We start from the raw sequence: 21,020 nt of genomic DNA, 5'->3' as shown, positions 1-21,020 counted from the left end.
TCTGTGTGGGAGGCATAAATGATTGTTGTGTCGGGAACCTGCCTAGCAACAAGTGGCTGGCAAGACCGTTTTCTTTCTTTTTTGTACTTCTCAGCACATGACAATGGACAACAACTTCATGTAAATTAAGCATGTTTATTTTATCCAATGTAATGAATATGTTGCCAGATATCTGCATTCGTTTTTCAAACTCCAATAGAGAATGTTGTCTTCTAAATTAGTATACATGTATTCTACATTTAAAGAATATCTATAAAACAAGGAAAATAAGAGTTGAAGTGTTCGTTTTTCTTTCTAAAAGAGCACTCTTAGTTTGTAGCAGTAATGGCTGAGCAACTGTCTTCATGTAGCAAGGAAAGTTGAAAACATTACAACCTGCCATGGTTGTCAGCGTTTTGTTTCAGGCTGCTTGGAGTTGCTGTCAGCTGCTTGCTTTTATTCTCTTGGTCCACATTGAAAGAGTTTGGGCGCCGCACTCTTTCTTTTGTTGTTGTTCAACACAGCCGTGTGCCTCCACTACAGTCAAGTCCCTTCCCCCCAGCCAGCTCTTTCGTTCTTTTTCTTTTGCCACCCATTCTCCCATCTCTCGCTCTCCAACCCCCTCTCTCTCCCTCTCTCCCTCCCTCTCTCTCTCCCCGCATTTCATCCATCCAGGGTGACGCCAGTCACCCCGCCCCGTTCAACTCCGTCCACCGCGTTCATTTCATTCCTGCTCCCATTCCGCGCATATTTCGCATCCTTTGAGGGACCCGGCGCGTTTTACGCATTCAGCACGCCCGATTCTCCGTCAAACCAAAACCGAGTTGAAACTCCCAAGTTGCCGGGGGCCCTTCCACGTGCTGCGGATGCACCCGTGGGCGCAAAAGTGGGGGAATTTAGCGATTACAAGCCCAATCAATCGAGGTAAGTTATCCAAGAGGAGTCCCCTCCTCCGGTTTTGCTTGTAAACTGCTGGACGTACAGCTCCTAGTGATCAAAAACAGTTTGATCGACATCGGGAGGAAGATAAACTCACTCACATAAATAATAATACATTTTAAGTGTATCTCCAAGAATATGAAAGTATTAAGTGTTTGTCATGTGCACCTCCAAGCCTCTCGTGTGTCGCTTTCCTTCCACTTTTAGTTGGCGATTCCCAAGACACAAATGTTGTTTTCTTCCCACAAAACGGAAGAATCGCTGGCGTTTGCGAACCGTTTGATTATATCGTTGCTGGCGTGTTGTTGGGGAAAAAACGCGCAAGAAACGAAACACGTCGGTGTTGCAGGAAGTTTACAAAACTGAGAGTCAATGGAGGACTTGTTGCATCGGCGGCTTTTCTCTTGCTCGGCAGGCAGGGAGGAGGGAGGGAGGCGGGTAGGAAGACGAGCAGGCAAGCGGCGGGCAGGCCCTCGGCACTGCATAACCACAGGCCACAGCCTCCCTTCACCTAATCACACGCACAGGCTCTGAGTACAGTACTACACTACGTTATAAAAAAGACAGAAAAGGTGGAATGTCTCTTTGTTATCACGTTGTGAACTCATCGAATTGATTTTGAGCCTATTGGCGGCCAATGAAATATTCAGGTAGATTTTTTAAATTAGCATGTAGTTTGAAATTTATTCAATTGAAAATGCTGCTTGCAGCAGTGTTGCTACTTTGACACTTAAAATGATCAAAACGGAAAAGTACCCCGAATGGTAATGCTTCCAGGCATTACCTTCCACATTATCCAGGCAATCATAATTGATTATTTTTGTATTTTCTCCATTCGTATATTATTGCCATGACTATAATTGTGTTAAGATTAATGTTAAGATAGTACTTTGTCTGAGTATTCATATTATCTCCAGCATCGATACAATTAATATGGACGTGTTGAACGGACAATGTGGAGTAAAAATATTCTACTCTTTGAACACATTGAAATATATTTCATGTTTTTATTTTCTCTTCAACATATGCTATCCGTTCATCCCATAATGCTGCAGGGTGCACATGCAAAAGTCAATAGCAAATGGGTTTGTAGGAAAAAATGACAAATGCAAATCATGAATTCCAGACATCATGCTAAAAACCATAAAATTACAAATAAACAATGCTTATTTCCTTAAGTATAGATTCAATGATAAAAACTATCATCTATCAACTATCAAACTATTTTATGAGCGTCTTTTCGGGTACATTCAAAGGTGTTCGCTAATAACTTAAAACATTTAAATATATTCAAATGTACTTGGGACGATGTTCAAACAGATTTGCCAGTGAAAAAGTTTTCCTCCACAACGGCATCAATGTTAGAACTAAAATTAGAGTAATTAATGTTTTATTGACATGCCAGGGTGTAGCCCACCTTTCGCCCTGTCAACCAGGATAGGCTGGAAAGCAGTACCAAAAAATGGCTGAATGGACAATATCCAGGTTGCCACAAGGAACCAGTACATCCAATTGTGATGTTTCATTACCATACTTTAGTGAGCTGTTGTTTGAGTTGCTCTTCTTGGGTCACAAGTAACAATCTCCACACAGTATATCGATTAGAATGCATCACACAATACTCCCAGTTCATGTTGGTATAGTAAAAAAACCTGATCGAGACCTGATCAGGTTAGCCTGGCTTAATATCACGATCAATTCACATTTATGTGATGTACAATACAAATGAAATGTAGGGAGGTTAGAATGTTGATGTGGTAATAATTGCCATTTTATCCATCCACCCAATTCATCCATCGATCCATCCACCCGAACCTAGCGATCCATCCATCCATCCATCCATCCATCCATTTTCTAATCCGCATTTCTTCATAAGGGTCGTGGGCATGCTGGAACATATCCCAGCTGTGTTCAGGCAGTAGGTCGGGGACACCCTGAACGGGTTGCCAGGCAATCTCAAAGTCATTCATGCTTAGACCCATACTTAGGGACAATTTAAAGCATTACATTAACCCACCATGCACATTTTTGGAATGTCGGAGGAAACCGTAGGACCTGGAGAAAACCCACGCATACATGGAAATAACATGCAAACTCCACACAGGAAAGCCGGAATGAAACCCTGCAATTGTTCACAGTGATGCGCAAGTGCTAACCAGTCGCCTGTGTCTGCCACCCTTTTATTATTTTTTTTTAATTTGTATATATCACATTTAATGCTTGACGATGAGCAAACTACAATAATTTCCACACAAAGGACAGGATTCCTATCAATCGTCATTTATGTGAGTTTTTGTAACCACCATTAACCACAATGCACTACAATATATATATACTCCATTTTTAGTGTACACCAACAGGAGTTGTTACATTGAAATATGACAAACTGACACTTCCATAGTTATTTTTGTAATCATGGATTTTTTTTACTGTTTTTTTTTTCAGTTACAGTATATGCTTGGTTGTTATTTGGAAATATGTATCCAAAACTTGATACAATGATTCATTTGAAATGATGAATTTGTTGTAAAAGTGTAACTTGTTTGTGTGTATGTGTGCGTGTGCATGTGCATTGATGTGTATGAGGACATTGTCTTTGCTGTGTCCAGGCTTGGGAGTGTACAAAGCTTTTCAGTCACCCCGGGCAAACAGCCTCCCTTCATTTCCCCCATTTTTCTGCTCTCCTACTTCCCCCTCCACCCCAGCCTCTTCATTCCGTTGACATCTGTTTTGAGTGCTCTGTGCACCTGTAGACTGTGGCAGCGTTTGTGTGCGTGCACGTGTATGTGTGTGTGTCCGAGGAAAGGGAGGACGATAAAGGGAGGTGCAGAATGCAAATCCAGGCGTTTGTTCAGGGACTAAGCAACGCAGACCGGCTGACTAACAACCATTTGGTGTGTGTGTGTGAGCGCGCGCGTGTGTGCGTGTGTGTGTATGTGCGTGCGTCAGTGTTTGTGTGTGTTTGTGTGTGAGCACGCGTGTGTTAGCCTCTTGCTGTCCCGGCCAGGCAGGTCTATTGTTGCAGCAGCAACAGGCGTCGGTGTATGAGGACGCACCATATGGCCTCTGTGTGCTTTAGTCACAACTGCTGTGTACTTGTGCATGTTTGTATGTGTGTTCATGTACTGAACCAATGCGGTCTCAGTATGGTGGACTTCCTTGCTGCAAGCTGCTCCCTTTTTGTGTCATCTGTTGTCTTGGCACGAGTACAAAATCTGGTACTATTAGTGTACACCAACAGGAGTTGTTACATTAAAATATGACAAACTGACACTTCCATAGTTATTTTTGTTTTTTTTACTGTTTTTTTTTTCAGTAATCTGGTCATGTATTTTCTTTTCTACTGTCATTCCTTTCATCACTTGGCTGCTGTGAAATGTAAATTTCTCCACTGTGAGACTAATAAAGGCAAATCCAATCCAGACATCCCCCCCCCCAAAATGTCAGATGTAGTCTGGCTTTTACTGGCTGCCTTTCCAGCAGCTCCTGTATTTTGTTTTTCTACTTTCATTCCTTTCATCACTTTGCTACTGTGAAATGTAAATTTCTCCACTGCAAGACTAATAAAGGCAAATCCAATCCAAATCCAATCCAATCCTTCACATAAACACACATCAACGGGTGATACTGTACAGCAATCGTGGGAATGAACTTTTGTTTTAGAATAAGAAGGGATCCTTCATGCCCACTGCTTTGCCCATTTCATAATAATTATTGAAAACTTGACCTAAACCCGAAGCAGCTGTCATTTCTGGATCATAATCTCTAAAATAATCTCTAAAATATAGTGATCCCGTAAAGGTTCCATTCTTAAACAATGCACCATCAATATGATCCCTGATTGTTAGACAGTATGTGTGTAAAATTTTTCTACAAAATATGTTATGAATTTTAGGGCGCAGCAGAGACAGTTTATACACTGTTGAGCGAATGGGTGGGATCTGAGGGGTCCAGGAGGCAATGGGAGGAGGTGGAGGTGGCAAAGGGGAGGGTGGTTTTTGGTGTGGGAGTTTGGTTGGCTTTGTTGGAGGATAGAGGGAACAATGGTCATCATCCTGGGTGGGGTAGGCGGGAGACATGAGTGGGTATGCTGATGGAGGAGGGGGTTAGTTTGTGGCTAGAGGAGGCCTGTGCTAGCTTGTCTGACTGCCCTAGTACCCTGTCAGTCCTCTCCCGCGCTCATCTGTCTTTCAATTTGTCTCCAATGGCTACTTCTGAAATTGGACCCACAATGCACCTCTTTATCTCATTAGACTGTTTTTGGACTATCAAGCTTTCATTAAACCAATCTCAGCGGTGCAATATTTTGGATTATCGTACAGTGCATTGCACGGCAGCCATTGGTAATTAAATGTTACATGAGTTATTTACAGACATTTTAGAAACAAATTTAGCTTTTTAGTTGTTGCAGTCGAAGACCTCATTGCAACTCTGCGTGAACAGAACAGTTTATTAGGTAGTCCAAAGAGATTTTTTTTGTAACCAAGCTACTCATTTAACAGTGTCTCTAAAGAGGAGTGAAGGTTGTGGTAGTATGTAACTGTAGTGCACAACTGTATTTCTCTCTCTCTCTCTCTCTCTCTCTCTCTCTCTCTCTCTCTCTCTCTCTCTCTCTCTCTCTCTCTCTCTCTCTCTCTCTCTCTCTCTCTCTATATATATATATATATATATATATACAGTAAAGTCTCGTTATATCGATATTCTCGGGAGTCCGGAAAAATATCGATATAACCGGACTATCGATATATCCGATCCTGCGCGCATGTAATTTTCTCCTTGCGTTCATAGAAATAGTATCGTAATAAGCGGTACTATCGATATAACCGATATCGATATAACGAGACTTTACTGTGTGTATATATATATATATATATATATATATATATATATATATATATATATATATATATATATATATATATAGAGAGAGAGAGAGAGAGAGAGAGAGAGAGAGAGAGAGAGATTTTTATGTTTATTCAACATGTTTTGTATTAGTGTTGAACTCATAAGATTTGATATTAATTGCGAATGTTGTTGTGGTGTAATGGCAACATACTCTGTACAGTGACAACAATGTGGACATGAGAACCAGTTTTAGCCCGTCAACATCTGTGTGACGGGCAAGAAGGAATGTGTATGATTTTGTCCCATTTGTCTTTGACAGTAGCAGACACACAATTATGTCATAACTGTCTGCTATGTCGGCTGCCTGAAGAGACCAATGATTGGATTGAATTTACCTTTATTAGTCTCGCAGTGGAGAAATTTACTTTTCACAGCAGCAAAGTTATGAAAGGAAGCGGAAAGGAAAGAAAGAAGTAGAAAAACTAAAAAACAGGAGCTGCTGGAAAGGCAGCCACTCTTCTGCAGTGCCATCCTGAAGTCAAAAGAACAAAAAAACTAAATAACAAATAATATGACAAAACAAAGACACAGAGAGTCTTTCATTCCTTTCATCACTTAGCTGCTGTGAAATGTAAATTTCTCCACTGTGAGACTAATAAAGGCAAATCCAATCCAATCATTCTTCAGCACTTTCTGTACCCTCTTTGTTGCATGAAGCAGTTGTAGATGAAAAGGAGAGGATCAAAGAGTCCGTTTCACCAGTGGATCAGGGACGTCATGGTGGAATGTGCACCGTTTTGATGTTCATGTTAGTCTTGATTGAAGGGTAGTGTTTCTACCGTGCGTCTCATAAACTGTGTTATGCAATGTGTGAAACCTAAATGTCGAGAGACCCAATTTAAAACAGTTAAGTTTTTAGCATGAGAAAAATACACAAAACACATGTTAAATTTATTGACCACAGGAAAAATGCCTGAAAGTTATTATACATCACAGGTGTGTCGAAGTCAAGGCCCGGTCGGTCAAATCTGGCCCGCCACATCATTGGCCCAAGAAAGCAAATCAAGCATGTTAAGTGTCATGTTGCTTGCTAAATTCCGAACCAAATTAGTCATTAATTTGTTGTGCGCTCTATAATTAATTTGTGGAGGGGATAAAACATTATAATGGCTTCCCCAAAGGAACTACCTGTTGCAAAACACGAGTTTGACATGTTAAAATCAGGTGCACGTGAAAGCTTTCAGATATTTAGTTTTGACCGGGACTTTGGTAGTAATGGCGTCAAATCAATTACCGTATTTTTTTACGTAAATCACATTGTAGTATAAGTCACACTGCCAATGAATAGTGTATTTTCCAACTTTTGCCTAAAAACTTTTTTTTCCTAAATACTGACGCTCCCCACCTTACGAACGAGATATGTTGCGAGTGGTCGTTTGTAAGGTTAATGTGACGTAAGTTGCTTCAGTGCTATATTTTGTATGGAATGTATGTATAAGTCAAACACTGAATGGGGAAGTATAAAACACAGATCCTCTAACAGCCGTAAAATTAATTGACACAGACTGTAGTACGCCGACATATATCCTTGGGTTTTCAGTAAGCAATTACTGATGCTGCTGGCACGTAATTAAAGAATTACGTGCCATTACGTTTTGATATACGTATATTGCCATTCGCCTTTTCCTCAGGGCCTCAACTGGGAAGAGGGATTTCCTTTCTGCCCACATACTCTCCTCAGCCAATCGTAAAACGAGCTCGTTGGCAACACTGCAGCATAACCGGCGCTGATTGGTCAGCCTTGGGGTCCGTCGCGTAAACATCCAGCCCTTGAAACCTCTAATGCGTCTCTGTGCGTGCGTGTGCGTGAAGTACGCAGTCAATCGCAAGCATGCTCAGCCGGAAAAAGGCGCGCAATACAAAATCTAAATTCCAGCATCTCTGTCCGAACATTTTTTGACATACTGTACCCGCAAAAATGTTTGTATGTACTGTAACGTCGTAACTCAAATGTTCTTAAGTTGGGGAGCGTCTTTATAATAAAAAAAAAACGTTTTCCAAATATAAGGCACACACGTTATAAGGCACTGGCGTAGAGGCTGGTTTACGCACGTTCTTCTGCAGGGGGAAATGGAGTCGGTGGGTGCTGACGGTAGTTGCCAGACCTTTTGTGGCTCAATATTACTTATATGCACCTGCATATAAGGCACATGGTCATCTTCTGACGTAAATCAAAGCTTTTGAGTGCGCCTTATAAACTGGAAAATATGGTAATTAAATTAAAAAAGGGAAGAAAATATAACCTATATACATTATGTGTATACCTTTATGTTTTGTTTGTAAATTTTAAGGCTACATTACAGTATCTCTGGTCTGCAATTTTTAAACTTGATTTGACGTTTTAAAATGGCTCCATATCCAACCACCTCAATATATGTCTTAATCAGTTTTGTCCTGAGCCCATTGCTTTGTTGGCTCATAGCCAGGAGATAAAGCGGAGTGACTAACCCTCACTGGGAAGCCTGAATCAACCTCTTGTTTCCTGAGCCCAGCATGAGGCGAACAGGAAGTGAGGATTTCAGCTCCATCTTGCTTAGTTTCCCGGCTGGCCGAGCTGACATGATGTGTGCTAAAAACCGAGAAACTGCTTTCTTTCTTGCCGGATTGCTTCTTTGTACAACCTTGATTTTTGTCTTTGTCTTGATTGTCTTTAGCTGTCCCAGCGGTGACCCGTCAGCCTTTGCTCTGCTGATCCTAGGTCGTCATCAAATAGGACATTGTCAAATGTTATCATATTGATCTAACTAACCGGCATGCATTGTGTTTTAATCACGCGTTTGGCAAACTCAATACATTCACAACCAGGAGGGGAAAGTAAAATATGACTTTTTTCAGAATGGTTCAAAATAGATTTCTAGGATTTTGGGAAAGACCTATTGAGTACAAAACAATGCATCTCTATTTATATAGCAACAGCTGAATAATCAGCGTGCGGTTACTCAAATTTCTAATTCTAATCACAGAACAAGGGTACAAGTTGTTAGTCTTTTTAACTTCTTTGTACTCCTTTTGAACATATAAACTGCACTAAGATAACATATGTATTGATGTTTTGTATTCGTTTTGTTCTGTGAAGTACAATGTAAGGTTGTCCATATACAACAATATTACTACTACTATTACTACTACTACTACTACTACTACTACTACTACTAATAATAATAATAATAATAATAATAATAATAACAATAATAATAATGCATTCTTTTGCAGGCTATTCTCAAGGGAATGGCAAATATATCCAGAATTGCATTATTGTTCTCAAAGATTTGTTAAAAAAAAATCCATTGACTATCTGTGGCTGACTATCAGTGTGAAAGATCATGTTTTGGGGGGAGGCGTGGGGTTTGTTTGAATGCTTCTGCCAAACTAAACAAATGAAAGTATCTCAAGCTGAACCTATTCAAATGATTTGACATAGCTTTGTAAAATACAGTCGGCTACGAAGAAAACATTCACCATTCAGTACGTAAAATAGTGCACTCAAAAAAGGAAACGATGTCCCTTTGTTACATGACCCCAACTATGGATGGGAGGGAAGCATCACAGCCACAAAACCTTGTGTAGGTGTTAAATTTCAGTTCAGTGCCAGCTCTTTTTGAAAACACATTTGATTGGCATTGCTGATCGTGTTGGTCATGTCACTCTTCTGCTAACCCTCAAATCCGGTTGTGTTTTACACGGCTTTGGGATATAAGAACAGGAAATGAGCAGATTTGTCAAAAGCTTTCAAATTGTCTAAAAAGCAACTGCATGTACACTAAGACACTGTAGTGTGTTTTCTGGATTTCCAGCAGCCCTGCCCCATGCCACTTAGTCTACATACAGTATGTCGAAATAAAAAAAGGCAATAACTCAGATGTCATGGACAACCGATATGTGTGTGTGTGTGTGTGTGTGTGTGTGTGTGTGTGTGTGTGTGTGTGTATGTGTGTGTGTGCGCGCGTGCATGTGTGTGTGGTTGGGTGAATGCAAATATTCGAGAGTTGTTTTTCGTTGATGTGGTGGATATTCGGGTTACTAGAGTGTTATGTTTGACGTCTTCTTATATGTGCGCACACTGACACGCCAGTGTCATTCTCAGTATTGCTCCTAAATTCACACTTATTAAATGGTGTTGCGACACCTTCCCTGGCCTCTTTTCTCTGGTGATGCCACGATAGAGATTGTTTTGTGTAGTTCTGTGTGCACGCGTATGTTACATCTCCATCCCCACACAATCCACAATAAAAAGGCTAGAGGCTAAAGTAAATTACTTACTCTGACTCAGCAACAAAGTGCGTTGACCAGACAAAACATTTAAACTTTCTCATCACACTTCGCATGGAAGAAGTCAATCAGTGCCTTTGTGCGGAGCCTGGGACCAATTATTGTGAGTGTATGTGTGTGTGTGTGTGTGTGTGTGTGTGTGTGTGTGTGTGTGTGTGTGTGCGTGTGTGTGTGTGTGTGTGTGCGTGTGTGTGTGTGTGTGTGTGTGTGTGTGTGTGTGTGTGTATGTGCGGGCGTGTGTGTGTGCTCGTGTGTGTATCTTCAGATTATATTATACAAGTGTATTTTGTCAAATTTTGCCTTTTTGATTGTGTGTGTGCGTGTGCGTGCATGCTTTAATACCCATGAAGACATGGTGTTTAATTAGTTTCCTCTGATTTAAAGTTTTCTCACCGAAATGAAAGCATGCAGGTCTTCTTTTTGTTTTTTCCACAAATGCCACTTCTGAGAACATCAAAATAGTTCAACTATTTTGCTTCGACAGGAACCATATAGATTCATATGGTATGGAAAAGTATTAGATCACTCCACCATTACATTTAAATGAGAAAATGAAGGGTTTTGGGGATTCTATACTTTGCTGAGTCTTTTTACCTCAGATTTGAGGTAATTTTACCCCGTTCGTCTGTCAAGATTTGTAAAAATACAATGTCAATGGTTTGCTAAAAAAAAAATGCCGTAGCTGTTATTTGTGTTTTTCCCGACCCACCACATCATGGATGGACTTGAAGGAGACATAATGGATGGACATCTAAGCAAGTATTATAATCAATATGTAGAGATACTGACTTACATTTACTTCAGTTTATTGAGCTACATTTCTTTAGCACACTGCTCTCGGGCTTACATCCAATGTCCACTTTATCTTTATTTTTTTTGCACCAATCATCCCGTCTGTGTACAGAAATATTTGATGGACTGTCTAAAACACTGACACAGCGATGACAATCACTAGCAGCCGTCTTATGGACCGTTGTGGCAGCTGACTTGGCTTTGAATTGTGGCTGAGCTGCAATAAGTGTAGTGCACAAATTCACACTGGGATGCTTCAATCAGGTCCATAACAAAAGGTTTCCAGTGCCCATGGGCACCTGCATGCGGCTTATTTACACATCATCTACATACAGACTATCATTTTCGGCATAGCTCCTGAAAATGATGTATCAACGTTTAGTTAATTTAGAGAATGGAAACGAGACACTGGCATTTTATTTTTCACGATAGTGAGAATTTCCTGTAAAAAAAAAAAATAGAAATCTTAGCAAAATCATGCATGCGCAGAACACAAGCATTCAAAGGAGGTAACCGCGATTGCATAGAAATGACGCAATATTCAGGATGTCGTCAGGGATATCCCACGGGCCTTCATCAGTGTTTTACACATTAACATGGCTATCGAAAACAATATTCCGGTCTTGGATCTTTCCACAATGCTGTGATTCCTCCACTCTGAGTTGTCAAGAACGGGTGTCCTCACATGAACCTGTGTACAGTTTGCACTCATCAAATTGTATGTATGGGGCTGGGAGATGCGCAAGCTGCAGCACCCCAAGCACACACACACACACACACACACACACACACACACACACACACACACACACACACACACACACACACACACACACACACACACACACACACACACACACACACACACACGCACGCACGCACACACACACACACACACACACACACACACACACACACACACACACACACACACACACACACACACACACACACACACACACACACACAATGCAACCCCAAACACAAAAAATGAAGTTACACCCATGGTGTTTGGTCCCAGTGGCCCTTGTACATCTCATTTTGTTGACTTTGTCTCTCTTGTTATCTGATTGAGAAGTCTCAATTTGGGTTTTAAATTGGAAAGGAGGGCAGCCCAATGGTTCACTAGTGCAGTGGTACCAGGTTCAATTCCAGATCCAGTCTCTCTGTGTGGAGTGTGCGTGTTCTTCCTGGGCCGGTGTGGGTTTTCTCTGGATCCTGTGGTTTCCTCCCACATTCCAAAATCATGCATGGCAGGCTGATTAAACGCTCTCAACCAGGGGTCTCAAACTCAATTTACCCGGGGGCCGCTGGAGGCAGAGTCTGGGTGAGGCCGGGCCCCATCGGGTTTTCCACAAGAAAATCACAGATAAAACATTCCAATGTTCTAAAAATCTTTATTTTTAACACACAAAAATGAATTAAACGAATAAATTGAAAAATGAATAAAAAAATAAATGAACCAGTAAAAAATAAATAAAATAATTTAATGATCATAAGGCAGTTACAGACGACTGAAAAAAAACACAGGAAAACATATTATTTTAATAAAGTTTCAAATCTTTCTTAACATAAAGAAAATATTGAACATTAACTGTCCTAAACATTGCTTATCTTGCCTACTTGTTCAGCTCCACACACAAGTTTCATTCATATCAATCATGCTGGCCGCACTAACATTAATCTTTCATATCAAGGCGGGCCGCAAAATATTCTTTCGGGGGCCGCATTTGGCCCGCGAGCCGCGAGTTTGAGACCCCTGCTCTAAACTGTCCCGAGTTGTCAGTGTGAGAGTGAATGGTCGTTGGTCTCTGTGTGCCCTGTGATTGGCTGGCAAATATTTTGGGTGTCCCCTGCGTGCTGCTCAAAGACAGCTAGGATAGGTTCCAGCATGCCCCGCAACCCCTGTGAGGATAAGCGGATCAGAAAATGTATAGTTGGAAATTGGACAATGATTCTACATTGGATTTACAAATAGGTGCTGTTTTTCAATCTAACTTTTTCTTTTGATCTGTGGCAGCTCGTTAAAGTAAAGCTTCTGTTTTCACAACAGGACTTAGAAGCAGTGATCCTTGGCTTTGTCACATCTCAGATGGATTAATCTAATGCACTTTATTTCGGAGTTAGCCAGTGCTCATTGAAGCTTCTCCAGTTCCTCCAAAATGCAGCTGCTCACCTGCTAACTGGAGCTTGCCAGAGGGAGTACATCACTCCATATCTGGCCTCCTTTCACTTTCTCCCTGTGTATTTTTTAGTTAATTTGTTAAATTCTGCTATTTGCCATTAATTCTTTTAAACCGTCTCGCCCTACCTAACTCATTCACTGCCATTCCCGAATTTATTTGGGAATTGAAAATATGACGAGGAGCGCCATTCCTGAATTTGTTTGGGTTTTGTTTGTTCTTGTGGGGATGCCAATAAAGCACTGGTCGGACCTCTGGCAATTTTTTTCCCTCCCGCGAGCAGGCAGCATTTGCATTTTGTACAACTGTCCCCAATTGCACCTCAAATTATTCCAGACTGATATCACTTAGGAATTAACTCTTTTTTTTTCTGATGAAAGAAGAGAGTCTAAGGTTTCTTACACTGCATTGAATGTTTATGTAGTCCTAAAACTCAATATTCTGTGGGTCCTGAAATGAGTGAAAATGACAAAAACCCTGGTACTGGAGGGGACACATTTTTTCTGGCAATGAATGAGTTGATTTCTTTCATGTTTGCAACATTTAAGATGATCCCCAAAATGGTTAAATTATCAAATTTTGAGTATTTTTGAGTGGTGTGAAATAATTTTGAATGTAACAATGGCCAAAAAGCCAAGTATCAGAAATAATACAAGTTTGCAGATGATGCACTGCTTGATTTTAAGGTTTGACTACGTCCAGAAAAAAAAATCAGTGTGACTTGAATGTTTATGTCGTCCTAATACGTATTCAATATTGTGTGGGTCCTAGAATTTGAGTGAAAGTGACAAAAGCCCTGGTACTGGAATTGACACATTTTTGAACATGTCTGGCAGTAAATTCGTTAATTTAAGTAGTTCTAGTTGGCTTCTTATATTTATTTATTTAGCCTTTTATTCATTTATTTATTTATTAATGCATGTATTTATTTATTTTTGGTGTCACATCTTAACAGCCCAGATAAATAATGAGTAAGAGAATTGATGTATGTCAGACCTTGTGAGGTTCAGGGACAGAAAGTGCACCAGCAGTGGTAATCTTGAATAATTTCCAACAGTTTGAAAAACATGAGCAGTGCATGAACCTTTTTAGGGAGGCCGTTCAAGTGGCAAGACAAATGAAAGCTCACCTGAATCTGCTTACAGACTGAAATATTCAGTTGCTGTAAACCTGAGTGTGGGGTCCTTGATCAAAAGGCAAAATTTGACAAAATACACTTGTATAATATAATCTGAAGATACACACACGAGCACACACACACGCCCGCACACACACACACACACACACACGCGTACACACACACACACACACACACACACACACACACACACACACACACACACACACACACACACACACACACACACACACACACACACACACACACACACACACACACACACACACACACACATGCTGTGTGTGCCCATGCTGGAAGCATTTAAAATAGATGCTGCCGAGTGATCCAATTGAAGAATTACTGCAAGGAAATGAATAGTTTGTGATAAGATTGAAGTCTCAACAATAATCCAGGTGCAACATATATATACCCTCTCGGTGTGCAAACAAGAGTAGGATTTTACACGATTATAACAACGCAGAACTATGGAGCCTTATAGCCATGAGTTTTACATGCATATCAACCCATGCATGTATTTGGCTTGTTGAAATGCTGCAACAAAGTCGTAGGCTTCACAGGAAAAGAATGAAACACCAAGGGAGAACAAGAGAGTCCAAGGCAGCTGCAGGATTGTGGCTGGAAGCCATGCGTGTGTACTACCGAGGGTTTGGCACTGACACCGTGAAACCTGCTGTCCTGGCTGGAGTGTCCCAAGCCTGCTTGACGACACGCACACACACACACACTCAAACACACGTGGAGAAGAAGTGGTAACTCGGGATATAAAGGGCCAGTAGTCAGAGTTGATTGTTGTGTGACTAATGTTTCTCTCCAGCGTCCATCTGTTCCTGGGGCCCTCTCATGCGAGTAGCTCATGAAAACTTCTTTTGACCCCCACCACCTTCCATGAACCCTCTCATCATGAGCAATAGCAGATACCGTATTTATTCGAGTATAACGCGCAAAATTTTTCTACCGAAATAAGAAGTCAAAGTTTGGGTGCGCATTATAAACGAGGCACGGGAAAAAAATCTCATATATATTGAATGATTTATCCCTTCCAGGAGGGGGCAGCATTTCAATGGCTATTCCCGCCCTTCAGTTTCATTTCTCGGAAAGACCAGGATCATGCGCATTCCTTTTTTTAAATTGTTGATTACCCTTTATTTAGCTACGCTTCATTTCCTTTCCTCGCCTCGCCCACACTGAAATGTGAGTTAAGCATTGCTGTTTTGCACAATTGCCAATGTCCAGGGTTTCGATTCAGTGTTTACATTATCATTAAATATTTTTTATCACAATGCTTGGTCTGAGCTGAGAAATAGTGAAACAACATTTTATACCGATTTTTAATTGAAAATTAGGGGTGCGCGTTATACACGTGTGCGTGTTATACTCGAATAAATACGGTAGATTCAAAAACGGCAAAAGTAATTTCAAAGCTCACCAATGGTCATTTACTTCATCCTCAACCTGCACATTACTGGAAGCTAACAGTCGGTGTCGCGTTGACAACTTAGCATGCTTGCATTGCAAAAGGTGTTGATGGAAATTATTGACAAAAATGTACTCAGTCTTATGTATCTAAACAGGTGATGCGCCACACATACAGTAAGATGTGAAAAAAAACAGTCTGTGGTTTACCCAAAATGTGCCCAAAGCCAGGTGGGGCTGTCTTATTTTGATTCTAAGGTAAAACTGGTAGACAACAGTTGGAAAAATATCGAATTTATGTCCATCTGTGTGTGTATGTAGCGGACCACCCTCTGTCACATAGCACCATTGATTTATTGATTGGTGAAATTTGCTCAACAGTTTCTTTTTTTTTTTGGGCGGGGGGATTCTGATGGGAATCAGGACACGCAGAGTGTCAAATCTACTGTTTTTGTAGGTTAATGAGGACCCACTTTGTGGGTCAGATAAGCAAAACAAAGGATGGACATTTCGTTCATTCATGTCAAACAGGACACCTTACATGTACAATAATCACCTCTCCATCCTACATGTGAGTATTCAAAGACATTTACCGTCAATCAATGTTGGCCAAAGTCTGGATTATTATTATTTTTTTTTTTGCATGTGTGGACTACTGGCGGGTGTACCATCTCTTGGAGACAAGCAGCTGTATAAGCAGACTGTCACTCACGCTATCGGAGCAGTGGAAAAGATATCCAGCCTTCTGAATGAATGGATTGTTGCTTGAAAACTAAGGGATGTTCGGGAGAGGAGAGAGAGAGGGTGGAAGTTAATGGCAGGAATTTGGACAGGAAACATGAATGGAAGTGAAGAGAATGAGCACAGAAGGGGCACATCTTATTTCTTGCATGTTCTGGTGAGTCCAAGTCATCTGATGTCCCCTTGCAACCTTGTTTGTTTCTATTGAGTTGTCACGTGCTGCTGATCTGCATGGACCTTGTTGCTTCTGTTGCATATATGTACATGCGTTAATCTGTGAGCCCCCTACTTCCCACTCCCCAGTCCCTTCCCCCCCCCCACGGCACAGACAATTCAACTGTTTGTTCATGCTACGGCAAGGAACAGCATGCGGAGTGTGAACAGTTGAGCCCTGACAAAATGACATGTTTGCCCAAAGAGCTGGCACTGCAATTGCATAATGGTGTGTGTATGCATGTGTGTGTGTTGGCGCGGGTCTGCGTGTGTGCGTGCGTGTGTGTGCGTGTGTGTGTGTGTGTGTGTGTGTGTGTGTGTGTGTGTGTGTGTGTGTGTGTGTGTGTGTGTGTGTGTGTGTGTGTGTGTGTGTGTGTGTACTATGCCAACCCTGCTGTTTACCGTAGGGGTTCTAAGAGAATTGTCGGCAGCTGGCAACCGTTGTGGTTTTTTTTTCCGTATCCGCTAGTTGCGGTAGGCAGTGTTTGCTGCTCCACTTAATGTATTGTAGGAAAACAAGCATTTTTTTAATCAGGAAAAGATGCAATAATATGCCTCCAGCAGTGAGAGCATATGCTCCCAGTCTAGTCTTCACTTGCAACTGATATTTTTATGGACCTGTGTGAACTATATAGTCAGTTCATCCATTAAAAGTAGAAATTGATAACTCAACCCAATTCAAAGAAAGACATTTTAGTGTTAAGAACTGCATCAAACTTCATGTAATGTTTTTATCTAAGGACAGTGTTGTGTATACGGTTTATTAGAACTGTTTATGAATCATGGCCATTGTCAATTTATGTTCATTCTGATAATTAAGCTGATTATTTTTATAGTTGTCTAATATGAAAATTATTGAGTATTATCAGGATGAACTTCAAACAACACCCCATATTGCCGTTGGGTTTAAATTGACTTGTGGCTTAAATTGACCACTTTCACGCTGAAACAAAACACTGAGAAACGGGAGAGATTCTGTGAGGCAAAGTAGATTCAGGTCTAGGTAACAAAGAACATACACCATGTTGGTCGAAACGTGAACATATTTGCCATTCATTATTACTTGTATATGTACAGTATAAACGTACCTGCAGCCATGATGTTATTCAAGTGGCAATGAAAGAAGTTATTTCCATACAGGCAGATGTTCTGACAAACCAGCCAGAAATAATGTTTATGTGGATCCTGACCAGTGACGTGCAGTGAGATTCTTGGCTGGTGAGGCACTGACGTCATCACAGACACATTTACAATCATATGAACTCTACAGAGTAGCGTATTCACCATTTGATTGGCGAAAGTTAACGTGTTTTGTTTAAAATGTCATGTCAGCATTCTTTATATACACTCGCATAGAAATTTTTTTTTAAAAACTCCACCTATTTAAAATGACATTTTCTGTGTAGCTCTTTCTCTTGTTTCTATTTATAATTGTATTTTATTATTTATATTCTATTTGTGATTGTGTTTTATTTATTTTAGTACCTATGCTGGTTTGTGACTGTAAAGAGATTTGAGAGATTTGAAAGGCACTTAAAATAAAATGTATTATTATTATTATTATTATTATTATTATTATTATTATTATTATTATTATTATTATTATTATTATTATTATTATTATTATTATATTATTATTATTATTATTAATAATAATAATAATAATAATAATAATAATAATAATAACTGAGCATCTTGAGTACTTTGGACTGCAAATTTTCTCTGTGTACCTCACACTAAAATTTATTCTCTTTGTCTTGTTTTTATAGGCTTCCTGCCAGAGGCCCTGGGATTTTGACCAACTTCCCTCTTTTCTATGCTTTCCCAACCAATTTTGGGGTAGTATTTTGTTTTCATAAACAATTTGGGGCTACCCTTCCAAAACAAACTCATTTGCTGCCTTGTGCACTGATCACACTTCGGCTTGTCAACATTAGCTGCCAGGATGGAACGCAGCAGTTGGAGTGGCAGTGAGAGTCCCGGTGATGACATAGACAGATTGAGTGACTCTGGAGGGGACAAGACAATGGACGGGGACCCCGAAGGGGTATGGAGCCCTGACATTGAGCAAAGCTTCCAAGAAGCCCTTGCCATTTACCCGCCATGCGGTAGAAGGAAAATTATACTGTCGGATGAAGGAAAGATGTATGGTGAGTGTTAATGAACAAAATCACTTGAGGAGGAATGCTTACTCACAAATTGTACTGTTTGTATTTAATATTAGCCTGCATTGTAACGACAATGCCCCAATGACTCACCAGTTTTGTTTTCTGCTACAAATGAACACCGCACCCCAAATAGAAACCTACTTTGCCCCGAAGAAAAAAAATAACAAAAAACAGTGTTTAATTACTCAGGTCCATCCATCCAATCAGCAACCAAGGGTGTTGTGCATTTATGCCGAAGTAATTTAATCACACAGACATTCAATGTTGCTACCTCTGTGGCTAACTAAAACCGCAGCACCTTGGTTGATGCAATACAACTACATATATCAATATGCCTTTCTTGATAATTGCACTATGTACTGTTTTTTATGAAACGGTTTTGCACATTTACAGTAGACAGTTGACATTTTTATTTTACTATGCTTTGAATATCTAGTTTTTCTATCCTCTCACCCCCCACCCCATCCCCTTTCAAATTGCTGCTGTGGACTGCAAATTTCCCCATCGTGGGACGAATAAAGGTTTTCTGATTTTCTGATCACATAAGAGCTCTTCAAATAATTAGTGTGGAAACTTGTGGCTGGTACCTGCATGTTAGCCCCTCTCAAACACTTGCAATGCGTTGCACGATTGAACAACGTGGTTCTGCTAAGCAATGTATTTTGCAAAGAAATCAGTATGATGCAAACATGAACCTGCATGAGTCAAAGAGGCCTTGTTCACAAATCAAGACCTCACCTTAGAATGTCTCATCAGCTATTATCACACCATTATTATGCTACTGATGGAATTAAAATCAGACTTCAATCTGACTTCAAATCAATTTAATATATACCATATAGGACAACCAATACATGACTTCTAGGGGTGGAATTTAAGCCATTACAAAACTGATCATCCGTACAGGTGATTTGTCATGTTGAAAACCTGGAGTCGACCTTTTGCTAGAACATGCCAAATTAAATGTATCAATGTTACTTTTATCATGATTGATAAAGAGTGAAATAGTATTGATGTAAATAAAGCACATATCAGTTCTCGTTCCTTTTCAACTGTTCTTTCCAGAATCGTACTTTGATTATCAATGGAGTTACCCTTGGAAAAAAATGGATCAACGTCAGCGGGAGTGCACGCATTGATTGGAAGTGTTGCGAGCTTACTTACGTGTTTTAAAAACACGAAGAACATACTTCTGTGTGATTTAAAACAACAGTTTTATGAACAAGGTTTTGAAAAGGTGCTTGGAATCACTGATCGATAGCCACGAAAGCAAGCGGCCTGCTCACTCGCGTTCAGTCATTGACTCGAGGTGCATTCAATGCCTGCACACGCACGAGGACATGTCATCAGCTGTAGAAATGTTCATTGCATGCTTCCTTACTGGAACAGAAGCACGTTGCAGCGGATATCCGGAAACGTCATGCAAGTTATTTGCCGCATCAATATCAGAGCATCCGCATTAGTAATGGAAATTCCAGCTCCTTTCAGAGAGCCGGTTGTTTTGACTCGGCTCACCAAAAAGATCTGCCTCTTTTTGCTCCCAAATGGCTCCTCAGTTTGTTTTTTTTGCTTGAACTAACTAAATACCAAAAATCATGTAAAATTATGTGAAAAACATGTAAAAAATGCACTAGATAAAATATTTTTATTTATATAGCTTTATTTATATATGCACATAGAGCATCGAATAACTTTCCTTGTGGTTACTCTGGTCTGATGATCAGCTGTGACCAACTCGTAAAAATGATAATACTAAATAATAATGACAGCATAATGTGATAAAATAAGTCCACTGTTCATGTCCACACTGATCTCCAGTGACCTGCTCAAATGGCTCCAAAGCAGTGCATGTGTCCTGCAGTACGTCCCCAGCTCCTCTGCTAATTTCTTAGAAATCTGTCTTTCATTGAACTCAAAACAATCCAGCAGATACAGTGAGACCTCAACTTACAAACACCTCAACTTACAAACTTTTTGTCTTACAAACGTCAAATTTATGAAAATTAAAGCTCATAATAAGCACTATTTTCATAATACACACCCACCACGGCTGACGGAGTGATCTTCGGCGGAAGCACACGACCGAACAGCACCAGAGGTTAAGTTACCAACAGTCCTTATGGAAGGTGACTCTCCTTCTATAAGCCATCAACGACCATCAAAAAGGTAAATAAAACTATTTTACAGCACAGTTTATTTCTTTAATTACAGTCGTCATGTAATGCGCCTCTTTCAGCAGTTCCCTTTGACCTTCGACCTCCAACGCCATTCCATCAA

The 21,020-nt window shown here is 40.3% G+C and overlaps 1 protein-coding gene across 1 annotated transcript in view; it reads left to right on the top strand.

The window, feature by feature from the left end:
- The first annotated feature begins 694 nt into the window (after positions 1-694).
- Positions 695-21,020, top strand: part of LOC148898353 (transcriptional enhancer factor TEF-1-like) — a 58,527-nt gene continuing 38,201 nt past the window's right edge. Inside the window, exons 1-2 of the mRNA XM_088997516.1 lie at positions 695-903; positions 18,345-18,725. Of these exons, the coding sequence (XP_088853642.1) occupies positions 18,521-18,725 (205 nt within the window). The 5' untranslated portion in view covers positions 695-903; positions 18,345-18,520. The remainder of the gene's footprint in view (positions 904-18,344; positions 18,726-21,020) is intronic.

The sequence above is a fragment of the Hippocampus bargibanti genome, linkage group LG05 (assembly GCF_051943395.1).
Source record: "Hippocampus bargibanti isolate YZ-2025 linkage group LG05, ASM5194339v1, whole genome shotgun sequence".
NCBI lineage: Eukaryota > Metazoa > Chordata > Actinopteri > Syngnathiformes > Syngnathidae > Hippocampus > Hippocampus bargibanti.
The sequence above is the reverse complement of the archived record's forward strand: the minus strand, read 5'-3'. Positions and strand labels throughout refer to the sequence as shown.